At 37.3% G+C, this 21,770-nt stretch overlaps 1 protein-coding gene across 5 annotated transcripts in view; it reads right to left on the bottom strand.

Moving 5' to 3' along the window:
• The window catches only part of plpbp (pyridoxal phosphate binding protein), a 181,811-nt gene that overhangs the window by 117,750 nt on the left and 42,291 nt on the right, over positions 1-21,770 (bottom strand). For all 5 annotated transcript variants that reach the window (XR_010323757.1, XM_064296262.1, XM_064296263.1 and 2 more), the window contains 2 exons: positions 1,396-1,431; positions 1,229-1,304 (listed from right to left, as the gene is read on the bottom strand). Coding sequence is in view for 4 of the 5 variants with exons in the window: in XM_064296262.1 (XP_064152332.1) it covers positions 1,229-1,304; positions 1,396-1,431 (112 nt within the window). In the remaining variant the exon portion in view is untranslated. The remainder of the gene's footprint in view (positions 1-1,228; positions 1,305-1,395; positions 1,432-21,770) is intronic.

The following is a 21,770-nucleotide window of genomic DNA, read 5'->3' as shown; positions in this document are numbered from 1 at the left end:
AAAAGAGCAAAAAATGAAGTTGATTAATATTTTTTGTCATAGTTTTCATCAACAAAATTAACAGACCACCACCAGTATGAGAAGAGTTGAGTTCAGCGAAGGAAATTTTTCATCATTTTTGTTAATATTGGAAGTATTAAAATTTGGGCATTTTGAGGACACTGAGATGTTAGGATGAAACATGCTGTACTAAGAATTCCCCTATAACCTAACAAGGATGTTTCAACAATTTATGTATGCAGAATTTGAATAGTGCAAGCAATAGTGTAGTGTGAATAAAATGCTTACATTTAATTGACCTCTCATCAATCCACTATCTATACTCACTTATTTATCCTGGGCAGGGTCGCGGGGGGTTGGAGGGGGGTGTGGGTGCTGGAGTCAGAACTAGCATTCAAACAGCAACCACCATAATGTTTTTCCGCTTGATTTGGCTCTACTCCACAATTTTAGATTTTTAATCGAACAATGGCTAACAAATGGTTAACGTGCAGATTCTTTTATTAAGAAGCTTTTATTAAAGGGTATTTTTATATATTTCACCATTGTAGTGAGGTTTACTCAGATGAATGGAGTTTCAACAACCAATCAGAATTCGAGACGTCAGTAGAGCCCAACTTATTGAAATAACAGGGACACGACAGCGATTTAAAGAATATACATTTATTGATCATTATAATGTGATGGTAATAGGCTAATTGAAAACAATAACTTGCATAATATAAGATTATACGAGGAAATTATGATTTTGCAATGGCTAAACATAAGAGCTTGGCAGTACTACCATTTAACGAAGGTTAGTTTGTGTTATTGGTTAGTGACACACTACTCTATGTTACTTGGTTAATTCGTTATATCAGTCTCATAAAAATGCAGTTTAACAACGTAAACTATAAAGAGCAAATTCATTTTAGATTTTTTGCCTAGACAATTGCATTTGTGGCACTTTACAACATTATGAATATAAACTAATCTAAACTAAGTTAGTATTGTAAATGGTGCAACTGTGTCCTGCTTCATTTAAGCCATTTGTCAATTCTCTGTGATGCTCACATCTGGAGTTAAAGAGCTTTAAATAAGGTACCCCCTGAATGGGCAAGTATTGGGCAGATTGGGCTTTTGCGCGAAGGGGTTAAGGATATACAATTGTAATTATGAATTAAAAGTTTCCATTATATGGTCCAAAATTCTTGGGAGGGGAAGATGAAAAGGGATGTGAGGAACTCACCCAATAGTTTGTTGACATTATTCTTCTGTAGGTGCCCAATGAAATGCCATTTGATTTCTGGACACAATGACAAAATCTGAAATGAAAAAAATTAAATAAAACAATAGGCAGACAACAAGTAAAAATGTTCAAAATCTAAAATGAAAACAGTAATTTAAAAAACCAACCTGAGGATTTGAAGATTTATCCACAAGTTCACTGACCTGATACAATTTGAAACAGGAAAAAGGTGTTAGAATCCATGGATAGACCATTACCAGCTTGACAAGCTGTCCATTTTAGTTTTAAACTGTTTGCACACCCCATGTCCTTTATTTAATAAAGTAGGTGTTCTGACTCTGTGTTCTAACTCTGTCATGCCAAATATACAGTTACCCATTACTGTGCTGGTTTTATTATAAACAGCTGATCAGCATCCTAAACTGTTATCACCAGCATTCTACACAGCTGGAAGCTGATGTGTTGCAATAACACTATAGAACGCTGGGTGAAAAAGACCGATTTCTGAACAATGCCAAAGCAGAGGTGCCCATTTAACCCTGGGGCAGCATATTCAATATTTTGCAAAAAAAAAAAAGCGAAATTTTTATATTTTTTAATATGTGAAATTTTTTAAGTTACAATATCCATCAGAAACTTTTTTCGTTAGCCAGCATAGCTAGGAAACATTATTTTGCTCAGAAATAAATGCTGCAAATGATATAATGAAACACCTGACAGTGATACCATATTTACATTTCAGTACTACTACAGCCTAACTAGTTTTGTGGTTTCACTCTATTTACTGGTTTAATATACTCCTTAACAATAAAATAAAACAGCGTTTTCTGTGGGAATCCATGTTTTCCCAAGTAAAACAGCGTGAACGCAGTTTTTCATTGTCTGTGCATATTTTTCAGAGGAAGCGAGCTGCCCTGTCGTCCAACAAGATAAACAGGCTTGTCTGTTTAAGCAACGGGCTTGGTGCAAAGAAATAGAAGTATAGCCTACCTGTTGTATCCAAAGAAATGGAAGTATAGCCTAACTGCAATATCTTAGTTCAAGTCCTAGTTCTGTATTATACTCCCTTTCCACTGTTTCCTGCTCACTTTAGCCTATTTATTGTTTGTTTTATTTTGTATCATCCTGTTTTGATCCCACATAGTAAAAGGGGATGTTTTGTGAGCCTTTATTTTCCCCATGTGAGGTTGGACACAATTACCTTGTGTGATTTGCTTTAGAAGTGCGAGGGATCCAGGGAATGATCTTTGAGTAATGGAAAAATTTAGCTGACCAATGTACGTGTTGTACAATGTGTCTGTTGTTGCGATGCATTGAGGTCCATTGTGTTGTGCTAATGCTTAAAAAAACGGGATGTTTTTAGTGAACCTTTATAAGCGTAAAGTTGGACACGCTACATTGTTGTGAGTACTATTTCCAATAATAAATAAACATACATTTGCATAAAGCAAGCATATGTTGATAAGAATATTAAACACTTGAAAAATATCCCTTTAAGGTACATTTTGAACAGATAAAAAATGTGATTAATTTGCCATTAAATATTTTAATCGATTGACAGCCCTAATAAAAATATAAAAAAGTAAAAGGTCTTGCTCATGTTGTCAAGAGACAGGTTGATCTTGATACCCGCAGCTGTTGTAATTAGATATTGAACATTAAACTGGGGTTAGTGATATCGAGGTTTCAAAATAGCTGTTTTACATCAGACAACTAACAAAAGCAAAATATAGGCTACTTCCCACGATGGGCATACAATAGCATACAGTAGCCTCGTCTAAGACATCAAAAATTTGAAGTTACAACAAATCAAATTAGTTACACAGTTATCTTGCTAGCTGGACATGAGAGTTTGCCCTACTAAAAATATCCTAGTAAAGGGATAATGTTAGGCACCTCAGCTATAATTTAGTTAACAGCTAGCAAAGAGACTATGCTAGCTAACGTTGACAGAAATGGCTAGCTACGCGATTTGGAAAATTAACTGCAGCACCTGCTTTAATTTCAAGGTGAGGCATGGATCTACAGCAAAGTGAGCATCCAATCATCACATGTATAATATGCCAACTTGTAGCCACTAGCCAATAGTTTAGAGTCATTAGTATTGTATAAGATACGTAAATCTACATCTTCAACGTCAACCAATTTGGCAAAAAACAAGAAAAGGGCCCATCATGAGTCACTTTAATGTCCCTATCGAGGCTTGAGAGTTGTGTCACATCACTCAGCATCCAAGCCAGGTGTCATATTGAAAGACCAGAATTGCTTGTGTTATAGTAGTGGGAAAATAGCACAGCCTACTGCTCTGATGGGAAAATCTGGTTCAATTCTCTTCGGGCCAGAAAGAGTGATATCTATAAATATTGCGTGTAGACTAAAGTTGAATGTGTGCGCGTCCGCCGAGACATGATTAATTGATTAGTCTACTTCAATACACTGTGGGGCTATATTATCGTTTCCGATCGTTTTGTTATTATACATATTATTGTTATATTGTCAAGAAAGGAAGTGTATGATTTTCAGTTTGTGGCTTTAATTAGTAGCCTAAGAGAAGGCCCAGTCTTCCAGCAGGCTAGCCTATAGGGCTCCATTACCCGATCCGTCTCCATTACAACATAAGGAACTGATAGTAGACAATCGTATGGCAAAATTCATAAGTAGGCTAATGTAAATAAAATAGCACTATTAAAAGAACATTGTAACATTATAGCCTACAGCCATAGCCTATCTGAAATGGACATGGGGAGCCAAGCCTACGTTATCAGCATTCTAGTCAAAAGACGGATTAGGCATCCGAGAATATTATGGCCTAACAAGAAATATAGGCTATAATGGCCTCTCTGGAATAAAATTGACGGAAATCCATCATAGCGACGGAGAACTTTAATCCCTGCAGACTGCATCTCGAAGCAACGTCAGCACCAGAACCTTCTGGAAACGGATTATCATCGCCGAGCAGCCGCACACAAACCAGATCACCATGTGCAATGTCAAGCGTTGGCTGACACCTTTGGGATGAATTGGAATCCCGACTGCAAGCCAGGCCTTATCACCCAACATCAGTGCCTGACCTCACTAATGCTCTTGTGGCTGAAAAGAAGAGAATCCCTGCAGCCATGTTCCAAAATCTAGTGGAAAGCCTTCCCAGAAGGGTGGAGTGCAAAGGGGGTACCAACTCCATATTTATGCCCATGGTTTTGGAATGAGATCAATGGCAATGGCAATGTAGTATATATTGATGTACATATGCCCATGTCCCATAGAAGTAAAGCTAATGAAGCAAAAAGCTTACAACCATAACAGGATTCACTGACTAGCCAACATGGTAACGACTAATGCTACTGCTAGGATGCTAGTTAATTAAACTATTGATAAAATATAAAAACACATTTTATGACATTTCAGCATTTTAGCTAGGTTAACATAACACATATACACATAGATGTACACACTGTACATATTTTAAAGGTATACATGTACCCATGCAGTATATACATACATGGCATATTGTTTAGCAATATTAGATTTATGTACTATGGTGAAAAACAAAAAATGACAAAAACAAACAGGGATGGTAAGAGAAAGGAGAACACAAAACCGAGGAGGAAATACGTGCACAGGGGTGTAGTGTTGAGTGTGTGTGTGAGAGTGGGGACAGGGTTGGCATTTGTAATGGTTAAATTATGTAATATTAATTGTAATGAGTATTTCTATGCTTGGTACACATACCTGTCCAAACTGCTTACACGTGATGGTGGAAGTGTAGCCTAAGAGTGCAACTGTAAGACCACACTACATGCCCAAATATTTGTGGACACCTGACATCCAACATCTAGAAAATGAAAAATTTATTAAAAATTATAGCAAATAATATGGAGTTGGTCCTCCCTTTGCAGCAATAACAACCTCCACTCTACTGGGAAGGCTTTATATTGGATGTTGGAACATTTCTGCTTTCCAATATATAGAGGTCCACATACAGTGAAGCCCAAAATTATTCATACCCATGCCAAATTTTGAGTTATAGTGAACTTTTATTTGACGAACAGGTGTCTTCTGGCTGGAAATGACATAAGAAGGTGACAAGACGTTAAGACATTGTGAAAAATATGACCTATTTTTATGTTTGTCTTTTTATAAAACATTTTGACAGAACATTCCATGTCCAAATTTATTCATACCCTTTCACAGTAATCAATGGCAAAGCCTTTATTTGCTATCACAGCAGTCAAACGGTTCTTATAATTGCCAACAAGCTTTCTGCACGTCTCCACCTGAATTTTGGACCACTCCTCTTTTGCGAAGATCTCCAGGTCCTTGAGGTTGGAAGGCTTCCTTGCCATCACTCTGGTCTTTAGTTCCCTCAACAGATTCTCGATGGGATTCAGGTCTGGACTCTTGCTGGGTCACTCAAAAATGTTGATATTGTTTTCTGTGTAGTCCTCTTTTCTCATGATGCTGTTTACTTTGACAAAGTTGCCTGGCCCATTGGTTGAAAAACACCTCCAAAGCATTACATTCCCCCCACCATGGGGATGGTATTCTTGGGGTTTAATGCTTCTCTTTTCTTTTGCCAAACGAAAGCCACGTCCCTGTGTCCAAACAACTCCATTTTCGTCTCGTTCGACCACAGAATTGATGACCAAAAGCTTTCTTCTTTGTCCAGGTGAGATTTTGCGAAGGCTAGGCAAGCTTTTGTGTGCCTGTCTTGGTGAAGTGGAGTCCTCCTTGGTCGGCGTCCATGGAGGCCAGCCTTGTGCAGTGTCCGCTGGAATGTTTGCCTTGAGATGTTGGTACCAGAATTGCTCAGATTCTTCGGGATGGCCTTGGTGGTGATCCTTGGATTCTTCTTGGCCTCTCGCACTACCATTCTTGCCAGCACAGGGGTCACTTTTGGCTTCCTACCATACCCTTTGAGATTTCTCACAGTGTGGAACTCCTTGTACTTTTTGATGATGCTTTGCACTGTGGCCACTGGCACTGGAAAACACTTGGATATAGCTTTGTAGCCTTTCCCCTTCTTGTGAGCAGCCACAATGCGCAACCGGAAGTCCTCACTAAGCTCTTTGGTTTTAGCCATGACTTGCAATTGACTAGAAACTGACTAGAGAACAACTGCATCAGCTGTTCTCAATTTATAGTTGATTAGAATGCTCTAGAACAGGGGTTATCAAATACATTTGTCCAAGGGCCAGAATTTTTCTAAGTAGACACTGCGAGGGCCGTACTTTAAAATAACAATTTAAATTTATTTAGGCCTAATTAGCCTATTATTGTTTAATTTTTCACTTTCTTACAAAATTTATATTTTTATTAGCCTATATCAGTGTGAACAGACTCCTAAAAACATGGGGAATCCATAATAATAACTACATTATTAACTACAACTAGAAAATGCTCTCAGTAGAGCGCAGACCTCCGCTAAGGAGGCAGTTCACTATTGAGTGATGGTTAAAATCTGTAATTCAGGTAATATAATTGCAGAATGCAGTCCTGATTAGGGTTGCAAAATTCCAGGAATATTCAAGTTGGAAACTTTCTATGGGAATTAACGTGAATTAATGGGAAATAAAGGGAATTAACGGGAAATAATGGGAATAAAATGGAAATATAGCCCTATTTGCTCAGGCTGCATTTACCATGTCATATGCAGACATAATTGCAAACATTCCCTATGACCCCCCTCCAAAAAAAAAGACTTTTCTCTTAACCTCTTAAGGCACAAGCCAAATTTTGCCAGTCCTTGCCCATTTAGGGGGTACCCTATTTAAAGCTTTATAACTCCAGACGTGAACACCACAGAGACTTGAAAAATGGCTTAAATGAAGCAAGACATTTGTACAATTTACAATACTAACACAGATTAGTTTATATTCATAATTTTGGAAGAAATAAAGTGCCACAAATGCAATTGTTTTGACAAAAAATCCAAAATAAATTTTCACTTTTTAAGTTCGCAATGAAATACTGCGAGATTGAATATATGCAGGAGGTTAAACTATACATGTGCTAGGTCAAAAACTTCTTGACCACAAGTTCATAAAATCTAAGGGTGGATATGTAGAACTACTATAGATGTATGAAGCAAAAACTAAGCAGTGTACCCAGCATCTCCAAATCTATCCAAAATGTCTAAATTATGCATTGCTGTAAATCATAACATATCCATGTATTTCACTACAAATCAACTGTTTTGACTCAAGAAAATCACTGTTGCATAATTTTCAAATGGGAATTACAAGCTTTCAGTCAGTACAGTGGTCTAAAATAGCTAGGTGTCCAGAAACATATCCAAAATCTCTCCAAAATTGAATAAAATGTTTTTGTCCATTATAAAGCATATAAATGAGCCCCTTATGAGGGTTTAAGATGAAACATTGCTATCAGATTAAAAAAATAATGCAAAAACATTGTCACACAATGCGGTACAGTACCTAAATGTGTAATAATTAACTCGTGTGTATTTCTATACTCTGTACTCTCGTATGTTTTATTGTATGGGGATGAGACAACATGAAAACAATTTTCACCCGTCCACCACGTTTTGGCAATGTTCCAGCTCTGACGTCATCACTGTTGCATGCTTCACAAAACTATTACACTTCCGTCTAACGCTTACATTACAGTGTGAAATATTTACATTATATAACACCACTAACCTATTTAAAAATACTCAATTTCAAAAAGAACGTATATAACCAAAATATTTTGAACGATAATACTTACATAGCAATGGTGAAATCTCCTCTATGTTCAGTAGATAGAGACAGAGAGACAATATCAATTATATTGTTCTATTCGCTTCTGTTTTGCTCCAGAAAACGATGTCAGCTAGGTCTATCAGCAAACATATGGCTTAGCTATGTTCAGAAGTCCTCAATAATAATAGTATTTTCCAAGAAATTACGAAATATCCTTGAACATGTTTCGTTAGGTGCATCGTATTTGTCTGCTAACAGAGTGTGATTGCGTAAGTGAATGTTACGCTGACCTATAAAACGCTATTCCGAAAGCAGAATTAGACATGTTATACATCGTTAGAAAGCTTATACTCTCGCCTACCGAATAAATGAATTGTAAATCTAGTCAGACTGTACTAAAAAGGGCGACGACGCCGTAAACAACAGGTGTGGTGTTACGCACAGCTATTTTGGAAGATACCCAGGCGTCACAGATGCGCCTATATTTCCCAAACGGATTGTCCAAGACAATATACGACCACACAGCCTCAAAAGGGACATCTCTACACGTAAAACCAACAGTAAGGTTTTATATTTATTCAATATTTAGTCCCAGATATTGACTGTAGAATGACATGGTATCATTTTTAAAAACTTTTTCTCGTTTATTTCGTTATTCAGTGAGCAGCGTTTTCACTGCTGTATAGGCATATCTTAGGGCTATTGTCGGGTTTATCTTGTTGCTATGACGGAATACGATTTTTTAGTGGTGAAAGAATATTTTTATGAATGCCAACATAGACAATATTGTCCATTATGTCAAGGGTGGGGGGTGTTTTTTAGATGAGACTGCAGGGAGGGGGTGTGTGTTAAATGAACGACGGGAGCGACAATGGTGGGGCTGCGAAACTCCGTTTTCGGCATAGTTGTCATGTATCGTCTACTAATGAAACGGAAACAACGCGTTTCTGTTTTCATCTCACACTTTGGTTGCAGTAGCACCGAATGTTTGAGTTTAGTAATTTAGGCACGCGGGCGTGCCCACCACTAGGGGCTGTGCGCTAAGAGGTTAACACCTAAAAAAAACCCTAAAAACAGTCTTCCGAGTGAATTCTATTTACATAGACAGTTGAAGCGCGAGTTTTTAGAAAAAGTCAAGGAATGACAGACATGTGGAATAAACATTAACAAAATACATTCCATTTTACTGCACAAGGGGTCAGTTGACCCCGTAGTTCTAGTGACGAGCAGTATACCATGAGTAGTGCTAAGTAACGTCGGCAGCACACTACGTGACCAAAGACAGAAAGTTTTGAGGAGAAGCTAACTGCTTGTCCAAAATTACCAATATTTAGACAACGTCTCCATGCCGCTTCACAGCGATAAAAATAGCCTACTTATCACATAGCGTTAATTTAGTCAACAAAAAATATTCGTTACGATCCCTTATTCCATGATGAAAACAAAACATAACAAAACAACAACTCACTTTTGTAAACAAAAACATGACAAAATGTATTATTTTCATTGGTGAATATAAACTAAACGATAAACTGAATTAATACCGCTGTCAGAATAGGCCTTAGGGTTTAAAGTGAACAACTCATTTATAAAGTAAATGTTTTACAATAAAGAATGAATGAAAATAGATTAATTAAAACTCAATTAACATGCTCAATCAAGCTACATCACATGGTAACAGCTAGCTAGCAGAAGGTGTTAACAAGGTATGAACTGTGTACTTTGCATTAGGCTATTATCTGCTGGTTAACTGAAATATCATATAAAATATATTCACTCCAGTAATATAATCAATACATGTAGTCCTTTGGCTCAGACAGTGCGGTAGTGTTGGCAGTAATGTGGGCTGCACACATGATGGGAGAATGAACTGTGCATGCAGAGGGTTGTAATCTTACCAAATTCCTATTTAAAGGGATGCTGGCAAATTATCAGTACATGTGATGGAAGAGTGCCCTGCTGAATGCAGTGCATGGTTACAATTCAATTAAGGTAGGCCTGACTCCTGCATCGGGTTGTGTAGTTGTTTTTGGGGTTGCTTCAATATAGAAAGAAAAAAAATGCTAGATATACTAAATATCGAAACTGATTTTTTTCCTCCTCACATTTTCTGAATTCATTAATATTCTGCGGGCCGGATGGGAAGGATGTGGCCCGCGGGCCGCCAGTTGATAATTACTGCTCTAGAACATGGTAGAAATTACCAGGACCATTTGGAATTGTATAGAAGCTTGCATTTCCTCAAGAATTTGCGACAATTTCAAAGGGTATGAATAATTTTGGACGTGGCATTTTTTGTAAAAATGTAAAAAAACATAGAAAGGTAACATTTTTCATTAATATCTCTAACACAATGTCATACCGTCTTTTGTCACCTTCTTATGTCATTTCCAGCCAGAAGAAACCTATTCATCAAATAAAAATTCACTATAACTCAAAATTTGGCATGGGTATAATTTTGGGCTTAACTGTAGGACCATGTGTAAACTGTTTTGTCGAGAACGGTGTGGAAGAACTTGACCGGCCTGCACAGAGCCCTGACCTCAACCCCACCCAACACCTTTGGGATCAATTGGAAAGCCAACTTCGAGCCAGGCCTAATCGCACAAGCACGTGCATGGACACGCACTTATGTACGCACGCACACGGTAATTTACATAGATACGTTTTTTTTTTTCAGGGACAGTTGCCGTCATGACCAATCCTCTCATCTCATCTACTGAGTCATGTGGTTTTCTTGGACAATGGCTTAGCTATGTAGAAACCGGATGTGGGTGGGGGGAGGGGGGAGGTATATATAAAAGGATCAATTGCACAAGTGTCATTGTGGGTAGAACCTCCAAAACATACTAACAGGACTGATTATAAATAAAACAGAGGAAATAGCCTCCTTTCCTTACCACAAGCATAAATGTAGTTAAATATCCAACGGATTCCCTCCCTCGTTCATACGAGTACACATGCGTGGGTTGATCACTTTTCTCAGTCTACTCTCCTCTTCAGCCCACTCCCTGTATATCTTTCTTGTAATGATTCCCAGAACTACACACAATACTCCAAGTGTGGTCTAACAAATGTATTGCATGACATAAGTATAACTTCCTTCGATTCATACTCAATACCTTTGGCTATATATCCCAGCATCCTGTTGGCCTTTTTAACTGCTACAACACAGCCTAAAACCTGAAAGGCTTTGAACTATTACTCCAAAGTCTTCTTCAAATTGAGCACATTCCAATTTTGTTCCTCCAATAAAGTAGTCCCACCTTATGTTTTTGTTTCCCACGTATGATACTGAATATACTATACTGAATTCAATTTGAGAGGTTTATTCCCACTTCTGGATTTTGCTTAAATCTTCTTGGATTACTTTGTTGATTTAACTGTCAGGTAAAGCCTTCCTCACAAGTTCTCACGTCACTCCCCTGCTGACGTCAATCCACTGGATACCGGCCACCGTTAGGATCATGTTCAAAGTCCTGACCCTGGCCTTCACTGCCGCCAACAGGACAGCCCTCACCTACCTACAGGACTTGATTCAACCCTACACACCATCTCGACCACTGCAGCAGGGCGACTTGCACTCCCTGCTATACGGGTGAATGGTTCTTGCTTGTCCGAACCCCGGAGCTTCCCCACCCAAGCTACCCAGTGGTGGAATGAACCCCCCCCATTCCTTTACAAACCACACAGTCATGTCCCATCATCCACCGTGGTCTGAAGACGCATCTCTTCAGACTGTACCTGGACTAACTCAGTACTCTATAGGGAACTCAAATCTAGGATCATTCTTATCACTTCTAATTTGTTCCTGTAGCACTTTGTTGTTATCGTTATCTTGATGCTGTGGCTTGTCGTTATGCCTCCTAGATAGACTTACCTAGCCTATGCTTGCTGTGTGAATGGGACTCAATTTGTTCATGGCTATGGATAACTGTTTCATAATGAGTATTGTACCTTATCGGACCTGTGTTTTGAAGTTGTTCTAATGACCTTCGATATGCACTTATTGTACGTTGCTTTGGATAAAAGCGTCTGCCTAAGAAATGTAATGTAAAGTTCTGTTTGTTCTGTATATTAAAGACTTAACAGAAAATTCTACATTATAATTAAGACTCCACAATTGCATACAGAGCATCTTTAACAACGTTATAAACTTCAATGACAAATTAGATTTTTATAACATTAAAAAAAAAATACATTGGATCAAATTAATTTACATTAAAGAGCCAGGGAGTAGTTGGGGACATATACTGTATTTAGAACAAAACCTTTTTTCCCCCCCAGGGTAACATAGCCTAGATTGGACTAGACAGTGCTTTGTACGCAAGAGTAACTTCACATTTTTTACACTGAAAATGTGGAGATGTCATTTCTTTTTGTACTGGGTTTGTTATGAATAACTGATAACAATAATGCATATAAAAATGTATGAATCATAAGATGATAATACCTAGAGAGAGGGAGACACGCATACAGACAAGGTTTTCATATTATTTGTACATGTCCGTTTGTGGCAATTATTAGTTAGCAAGCAAGCTTGCTTCCACATAAAACCAAAATGGCTACTACAAAGTTTTTGCAACATCCTTTTGCCTGTGTTTCAAATGTCCTGCAATTGGTTCATTTCAAGATGAGATGTTCTCACTGCCAGTCGTAGCAAAATGTCCAATGAGGAAATTATTGACAGTGGTGGAATATTTGTGATGATGTAATCAGCTGAAAAAAGGAGGAGAAAAAAATAATGCAAAATAAGCCAAGTTTGGGGATTGGTTGTGTGGACGTGCAAAGTTTTTGGTGAATTCTGTGTTTACATGAGATCAGAAGGTACAGAAGTTAATGATGGCATACCTGCCATCTCAGTCCTCGATTGGCTTATATAAAACGACGACACTCACGGAAGCATGGACATGGGGTGTGCAAGTAAGGCGCAAAAAACAGCAGTGGTTTTGCCCAGGGGTTGATGGTACTACCCCCATATGTTAAATTACATTTTCATTTTTATGCAAATATTATTCAAATTTCATTAATTAAATCTAGACTTGTTTTATAGGATGGAAACTTTTATTCATTTGTTGGACACATCAGTCTAAATAAAACAAAATCTGAACGGTGTTGATAGGTTAAAAAATGTAGAAACAATAGATAATTTTGTGTCGAACCTGAAAAGAAGAAAAGGATTCAACCAGGTTATTTGCCACTTTGTGGTGCTATAGCAATTCATTGAATTTTAAATATTTAAACAGCCATAACTTGTGACCACATTTTCATATGAACATGAGCCCAATGACATTGCATTCCTCTGCTCACAAAGAACAAGGCTTTGTTTTGGACCCTTAGCACTGCACTTGTGATATATTCACTATTTAAATAAAATGAAAAACACTTATACAGCATCTCCTATAGTGATTTATTTGCATGAAAGTTCCATAAATTTTGAGAGCACTGTTCTCATTAAAAGTTTGATAAAGATATTGTCTATATGAAAAATGATGCCTGCATGTTGAATTGCATTTTTCTCGGATGCAGAAATTATGCTATTTACTTTAATTCTAGACTTGGTTTATATACTCGAAAACTGTACGGATTAGTAGCGCACATGGGTCTCAGCAAAACTATATTTGTATGATGTTGATCAGGGGTGGGCAAGGAGGACCATATCTGTTCCTGTATTTGATGCCAATTTACGCTCTTAATTGTTTAATTTTAACAGTGATTTATTTAGTAAATCAAATAGTTGAAGACTGATCCTGTGTCCCAAATGAAAAAAAACGTATTGTTGTCTAATCAACAGTTTAACCTGAATTTAACATATTCAGGTAATTAGCTAAGGTGTCCAGTATAATTGGCGACAACAAAAACCTGCATACACAACCTTGCAAGGAACGGGTATGACTAAACTTAGGATTAAAAGTCTGCTCGGACCTTGCGCATCGCTGCATGCAACAATATTTATTCTTTTTTTCTTCCGCTGTTATTTTTGTCGGTTTTGACCAAACTGGGCACATTGATCGAGTGGTACTCCAAATGGTAATTGAGCAATTATGGCCTTGATTGGCCACTTGGTGGCACTACAGCAAATAGTTGAAAACCTTTGACAGGTTATAATTGCCGAATCCTTTGACCTAATTTTTTTAGCTAGATTCCTCTCCTCTCATAGAACAAAATAATCACTACCTCAAAAACGTTTGCGAGGTTAGATTTTGCACCATTTAGAATTTTTTGAAAAACTTCATCTCTTCCTAGATGCTTTGACCAATTTGCACAAAACTTGGAATAAACCATCTACTCACATATCTAAAATCCCAGCATAAGAAATGTCACTATGCTAAAAACATGTCCAGAGTAAGCCAATGAATTAGCTTACCAAAAAGCTAATAAATCCCAAACAGTTTGACAAGAGGTGATGAAACTTGGGAGTGTCCATTGATAATTCAATCTTGAAAGCAACCCCAAAGAATCAGTCCGATTAACCCTCTGGGGTCGAGAGCTCCGCCGGTGGTTCTTTGTTTGTATATGATGTAACCATGTCACATTTCCTAAGTTTTGTTTTCATTAGTTAGTGGTTTGCCCCTTTTTTGTAAAGCACATTTAATTTTCACCTGTTGGAAGGAAATGTGCTATATAAATAAAGTTTGATTTGATGTCACATTTCCTAACAATTTTGTTTTTATCATATTTACAGAGATGCTGATCAGGAAACACGGCCTAGTTCACCACTAGCTAAGAGGCCACGTAAGCGTTGCAAGAGTACACCAGTCTCATCTCATCTTCCATGCGTATAGTTTGCTTCAATAAATGTTCTGAAAATCAAAAGGTGTCTGTTTCTGTCTTCTAAATGGCTCACTGAGTCTTTGTCTTAGTGGTGGGGAGGCATGCGGCCATGTGTGAATAGCCTACTTAGCTGGCAGGTCCTCCTACCCAATGCATATTCATTACAGAAAGGCCATTTGCCCTCCCATTCTCACCTGGTGTTGAAAAAGAGTTGTCACAACACTAACCTTTAGCAATTTATTTTATATTTCTCATTGGATTTGCTAAAATATTTTGTCATCTTTTAATACCCAAGACCTTGATGAACACATTTCAGTGACCAAAAATCTTAGTTACAATTGTTTAGTGTGTTTTATTACAACATTCCTGTGCATGTTCAAAACTACTGTTTACAGTTTGTGTTTTAGAGCAATTTGCAATCCACATATGATTATGACCTACTTACTGCTGCCATATTATTGTAGCTGAGTTTGTGCTGAAAACAGAGATATGAAACACTTTGGAATTACAGCATATAAAGTTGATGAAATGTACACAAATGTCAGAGCATGGCACAGTCACCAGTGTGCCTCATTTTACCCTCAGACCCCAAAGGGTTAAATGACAGGGTGGTGCTACAGTTGAGGCCAAAAATTGACATATACCTAGGCTAAAGATATTCAAACTCAGTTTTTCACATCTCTGAACAAGTCATGTTAGCATACATTTCATTTGGCAATTCAATTAGGGCATCTAGTTTGTTCACATCACAGGTAATTCTTAAAAAATTGATTAGAGACAGATTTATTTCAGATTTAATTCACTATATCAGAATTCCAGTGGGTCAGAAGTTTACATGCACCAAGTTGACTATCACTTTAAACAGTCTGGACGATTCCAGAAATTGATGTAAATGACTTTTTAGAAGCTTCTGATTGGTCAGTTGTCACAATTAGGAGTTAATTTGGAGTTAATTGGCACCTGTGGCTGTATTTCAGGGCCTACCTTTAGAGCCACTGCCTTTTTGCCCTTGATACCATGGGAAAATCCAAGCAACTCAGCCAAGACCTCAGAAAACAAATTGTGGACTTCCACAAGTCCGGTTCCTCCTTAGGACCGGTAATACCGAATTTTGCATGTGACTCAAGTAGATGAATGTATCAATTCATGTAAATGAAAGAAGTACATAGTACTTCCCATACCTTTTGCATGCACTGACTAATTGAAGTTAGTGACCCATACATCACCAGGTACTGAGTATCATCCGTGGTGATGCTCTGCCAGGACAGTACTGCAACCATCTTCAGCTCTTGCTTATTCCAGAAGCTAGTTGCCTAAAGTCAGTTGAACATGAAATGCATGTTCAACTGGCTTCAGATAACAGACTCCAAAGGCAATCAAAAGCCTATAATCAAGACTAGATACTGAAAGCTCTTATACCTGCACTAAAGAAACAACTGAACACACCTGCGAATCAGAATCACCTCTGAAGCCATTTGTGGTGCCCTGAAATGGGGGGACGGTGTATAAAAAGTGTTGTAATGTCTACATGGTGAAACCAAAGTGTATAAACTAATACTCCTTGATAAACAGCTGAGAATCTGAACTTTAACCGCATGTGAATTGTTTGAATACAAATCTAAAATTGTGGAGTACAGAGCCAAATCAACAAAAAAGTCGTTGCCCCAAACATTATGGAGCTCACTGTGTGTGTGTATATACACTCACCGGCCACTTCAATAGGTACACCTATTCAACTGCTTGCAAATATCTGCTCGCAAATATCTAATCAGCCAATCACGTGGCAGCAACTCAATTCATTTAGGCATGTAGACATGGTCAAGACGATCTGCTGAAGTTCAAACCAAGCATCAAAATGGGGAAGAAAGGTGATTTAAGTGACTTTGAACGTGGCATGGTTGTTGGTACCAGACGGGCTGGTTTGAGTATTTCAGAAACTGCTGATCTACTGGGATTTTCACATATAAGCATCTCTAGGGTTTACAGAGAATGGTCCGAAAAAGAGAAAATATCCAGTGAGCGGCAGTTCTCTGGGCGAAAATGCCTTGTTGATGGCAGAGGTCAGAGGAGAATGGCCAGACTGGTTCGAACTGATAGAAAGGCAACAGTAACTCAAATAACCACTTGTTACAACTGAGGTATGCAGAAGAGCACCTCTGAACACAAAACATGTCAAACCCTGAAGCAGATGGGCTACAGCAGCAGAAGACCATGCCGGGTGCCACTCCTGTCACCTAATGAAGTGGCCGGTGAGTGTGTATATATATATATATATATATATATATACACACACACACACACACACACTAAGAGACCATATTATTAGGTACACCCATTTCACCATTGTTGTTCGCCATGTGAATCCCTTTATGGCCTCAGTTTACCCTTCTTAAAATTTGCTAAATATTCTAAAAAGCTATTTTTGCTTTGTCATCATGTGTGTAGATTGATGAGAATGAAAATTAATTTAATCCATTTGATAATATGGCTGCAACATAACAAAATTGTGGAAGAAAGTGAAGGAGCCTGAATACTATCCGAAGGCATCGTATGCAGTGTGTTCCGTAAGTATTCGGTAAGTGACAATTTTGTTGTTTTTGCTCTACTCAAGAACACTGGATTTGAAATGAAACAAAGAATACGAGGTTAAAGTACAGACTGTCAGCTTTAATTTGAGCATCCTTATTGGGTGATCCGTGTAGGAATTTCACCTTTTTTTATAAGTAGCCAACTGTGCGTTGTTGCATCATTATTTCATGCACAAGAAAGCTAGCAAAATGTCTAGAGCTGAGTCTAGGTGTGGCATTTGGTTTATCAAGTGGCTCCTGGTTTCACAGTATTGGCTTATAGTAAATGTTAAAATTGCGAAATAGGGGCATGGTTAAAGGTGTCACTCCTTTGCAATGGACACGTATGTCATGATTGCATAATTTATTCATTCATAATCATTGCATTATTAAAGGCAGTTTATTTATAACAGTGTTTTAATTTGAATTATATAAATTGAATATATTATTCAGTTTAATTCATATTACTCAGTATTAAATCAGTCGCATAACCTTCACATAAAAGAAACAGTTTATGTCCAAAACTATATTAAAACAACTATGATTAAGCTGAAGATTATGGAATATTTTGGTGAGCCTTGATAATGAATGTTAAAATTAGGCAGAAAAAGGTCATTAGCCCAACTGCCTCTCTCATGTTGTTTGCGGTCATAATTACAGTGAGAAACATGTAGGTTCCCTTAATATTTCCCGATGATGTGCCAAAATATTAATAAAAGACATTTTAAAACTTAACAAGAACTTCTAAGAAGAGTGCCTCAGTTATTTCTTGACACCAAATATATCAACTGCCTACTGAGTGTCTACTGTCCTGTTATTTTATATGTAATAATATTATTGCACATCCTGATTGGATTATGCGGGAATATGTCTGATCACCTTAACCCCTTTGCGCACATGCCAAACCTGACCAACCCATGCCCATTTAGGGAGTACCCTATTTAAATCTTTATAACTCCAGATGTGAGCAACACAGAGACTTCAACTAACTTGTATTGTAAATGGTACAAATGAATATAAACTAAAGTGCCACAAATGCAATTGTCTAGGCAAAAAAATCTAAAATCAATTTTTTAGTTTGCAATGAAATACTGAGAGATTGCAAATATACAACAGGTTAAACTATACATGTCCTGGATCAAAAACTCCTTGACCACAAGTGCATCAAATCGAAGGGTGGATACGCAACGGTGGATTTCCAAATCTATCCAAAATGTCTAAATTATGCATTTTGGTAAATCATAACATAATCATGTATTTCATTACAAATCAACCATTTGAATGAAGAAACTCACTGTTGTATCATTTTCAAGTGGGAATTACAATCTTTCCGTCAGTACAGTGGTCTAAAATAGCTAGGGGTCCAGAAACATATCCAAAATCTCTCCAAAAATGAATAAAATCCTTTTGTCCATTATAAAGCATATAAATGAGCCCCTTATGAAGGTTTAAGATGAAACATTGACATCAGATTTAAAATAATGCAAAAATATTGTCACACAATGCAGTACAGTATCTAAATGTGTAATAATTAACCCTATACCCTGTACTCTCGTATGTTTTCTTGTATGTGGATGGGACTATGGAGTTACTTTTGTGTCTTTATTATGCAATCAAACAAAATCGATGTGAGAGCAAAACCATCAACACTGCAATCAAAAAATGTTTTATTGCAATTAAAATAAATTTGTGATTAAAAATTTATTAATGTGAATCAAAAAGTTTTCTTTGCAAATTCAAAAGTTTTGAACGCTGTTTTTTGCGAATCCAAAAGTTTTCATGGGCGGGACCTATGTTGAAAGATGTAAGACACGTCTCTCTATTGGCCAGTTTCAATCGGAGTGACAGCTTGGCAACATCCACAGTTAGAAAACGAGAGAGGGAGTTTTGAAGTCCATGGAGAAGACAGAGCGGGAGCAGAGAAGACAGAACATCAATGCGCAGGTATGTTGACACATAACTTCCGTCTTAGTAATAGCAAGAATGTTATGTTTGAACTGGTGCATGTAGATTGCTTTTATTTAACGATCTGTGATGTTGTCATGGGTTAAAAAATACATATTATTTTGTCAGCATGTAGCTGCTAGCTTAGCTCAATTAGCTAGTCACTCACTCGTCATAGGTATGTTACGTTGTCATAAATTTTTCCCGACCGTGAAAACTGCCTGACTTGTTTACATTTTGGACAGATGTGGCTAGTGGGTAAATCTATCGCTGTTTCTGTCGCAGCACTTTCGACACAAGCAATATCGGAAGCGCTACCCTAAAATTTCTTCTTACCGTGAAGAGTGCCTGACCCGGCCACAACCGTAGTAATGTGTTAACACGGTGGCACAATTATATCAAGAAAGACTCGTTAGACAAAAGCAATCTACATGCACCAGTTCAAACATAACATTCTTGCTATTACTAAGACGGAACATGCACATTGATTTTCTGTCCTCTCCATGGACTTCAAAACTACCTCTCATTTACTAACATCAGACCACAGTACAATTTACTACGTTGACGACACTTAAATTCAATATATATAGCATTTCTGGGGAGTGGCGGAGAGACAGCTTTAATCAGTTTTTGTGTGTTTAATTTTGGAGGGAAGGGGTACTGTTCCCATAACATAGTGAACAGTTAAGAAAAATATTAATGAATACATACTGTAAATGTATTCATTTACAGTATGTATGCACTAATATTTTTCTCGTGCTTCTATGGTCATAATTACTCACATCCTAATGTTATCTTATGTTAAGACATTCACATAAACATGCACACAGCTCGAGGTATGATAAGAATACGATGTACACACTATAGATCAGAAATAAACACTATAATGTGTACATCGTATTCTTATCATACCTCGAGCTGTTATTTTAGCACATTCATACCTACCCTTACTGTTTATTCTGTTTATATATTATAAATATGTACATTACACAGCACAACACTTACTGCTTCTTTTGCACTTCTGGTTAGATGCTAAACTGCATTTCGTTGTCTCGGTACTTGTACCTTGTGCAATGACAATAAAGTTGAATCTAATCTAAATATCAATCATGCCAGCAACTGCTCAATTTAATCCAAGAAAGAAGTTTCGTCAATAGTACAGAATATACAAGGCAACCAATTGCATTCAACAAAACATTTTATTATATAATATGTCCAGGGAGAGGGTAAAGGTCCAGTCTGTTCCCCCACCCATGGTCTTCCACTCCTGTTGTTGGTAGTGCTAGATCCGGGCCTTACTGTCACGACTGCCGCTCACAAACCTCAGACTGGACACACACACACACACACACACGTCATTATAGTGGTTGAAATATAAAATATCCAAATTATTCAGCTCCTGCACGTAATCATTTTATCCTAGAAAACAAAACAAGGAGATAGCGAGTTATGGAGTTGATCATGCATGCTCTCTACAACAGCACACATCTTGTATCTCTTCTCCATCTCTAACATTTCCATTCCACAGCATGCAAGCGTCCTGCTGCTCCAAGAGCTTTCATAGGCGCCTCAGGATTTGGATTTGGATTTTTACCACCCCAGTTTTCTATTTTACTTTATTCTATTTTATTTTATCTAATTGCTAGATTCATTTTCTATTCTATTGTTAGATTCACATTTATTATATTGTATTTATCTAATTGTTAGCTTCGTTCTGGAGCTAGGCACCTAAGAATTTCACTATACATTGTACTGTGTATGATTGTGTATGTGACAATAAAACTTTATTTGATTTGAATATTTTAGGGGGTTTAGAGTTCACCCACCACAGTTTCAGAAATTTCTGTGGCAAACTTGGTATTTTTGTATAAATATCACATATCCTACAGGGATTATATAAGCAGAAATTGTTTCAGTGTCTAACTGTATCTTCAAATATCTTCAACTATTTAAGTGGTATTGGCATTAAGTTTTGGATGCTATATAAAACAATTATATACCTTGTTGCTTTTTGGATCCTTTATAGATAGCTGGCTTGCTAGGTCATCAAAGTTAGTCTCCCATGCTTTCACATGTCAGCTCTTCAACAGAAAAATATGTGAAGTAATTAGCTACCTGCAGTTATACTTTCTTTTTACTGTGATAATCCACATTTATTCTGCTGATCTTATCACCTGTCATTGATACATCCCTAAGAAACAATGTGTATAATGACTGAATTAACAAAGGAACAACCTTGCTAGATACAAACTAGCCATGTTATCTAGTTCAGCTAGCTACCATTCATTGTAATCAGATGTACTATTACGGTCGAAACTAAGTGTTGATAATTTTAACAATAAATCTAATAACCAAAGATAAACTTTGTATGCCAACGAACACCAATAACTGCAATTAATTTGAGGTAAATGTAGACCAACTGGTTATGGTAGCGAAGTGTTGCTCACGTTAGCTAACTGCATTTAGAATCTAACAAGCTATTATCTTGCGATAAACATTAACTAAAACTGACTACATAAAATACCACTATTGACTAAATTGATGAGAGATCCGCTA

The sequence above is a fragment of the Anguilla rostrata genome, chromosome 10 (genome assembly GCF_018555375.3).
Source record: "Anguilla rostrata isolate EN2019 chromosome 10, ASM1855537v3, whole genome shotgun sequence".
NCBI classification, from domain to species: domain Eukaryota; kingdom Metazoa; phylum Chordata; class Actinopteri; order Anguilliformes; family Anguillidae; genus Anguilla; species Anguilla rostrata.
This window is presented reverse-complemented; position numbering and strand designations above follow the sequence as displayed.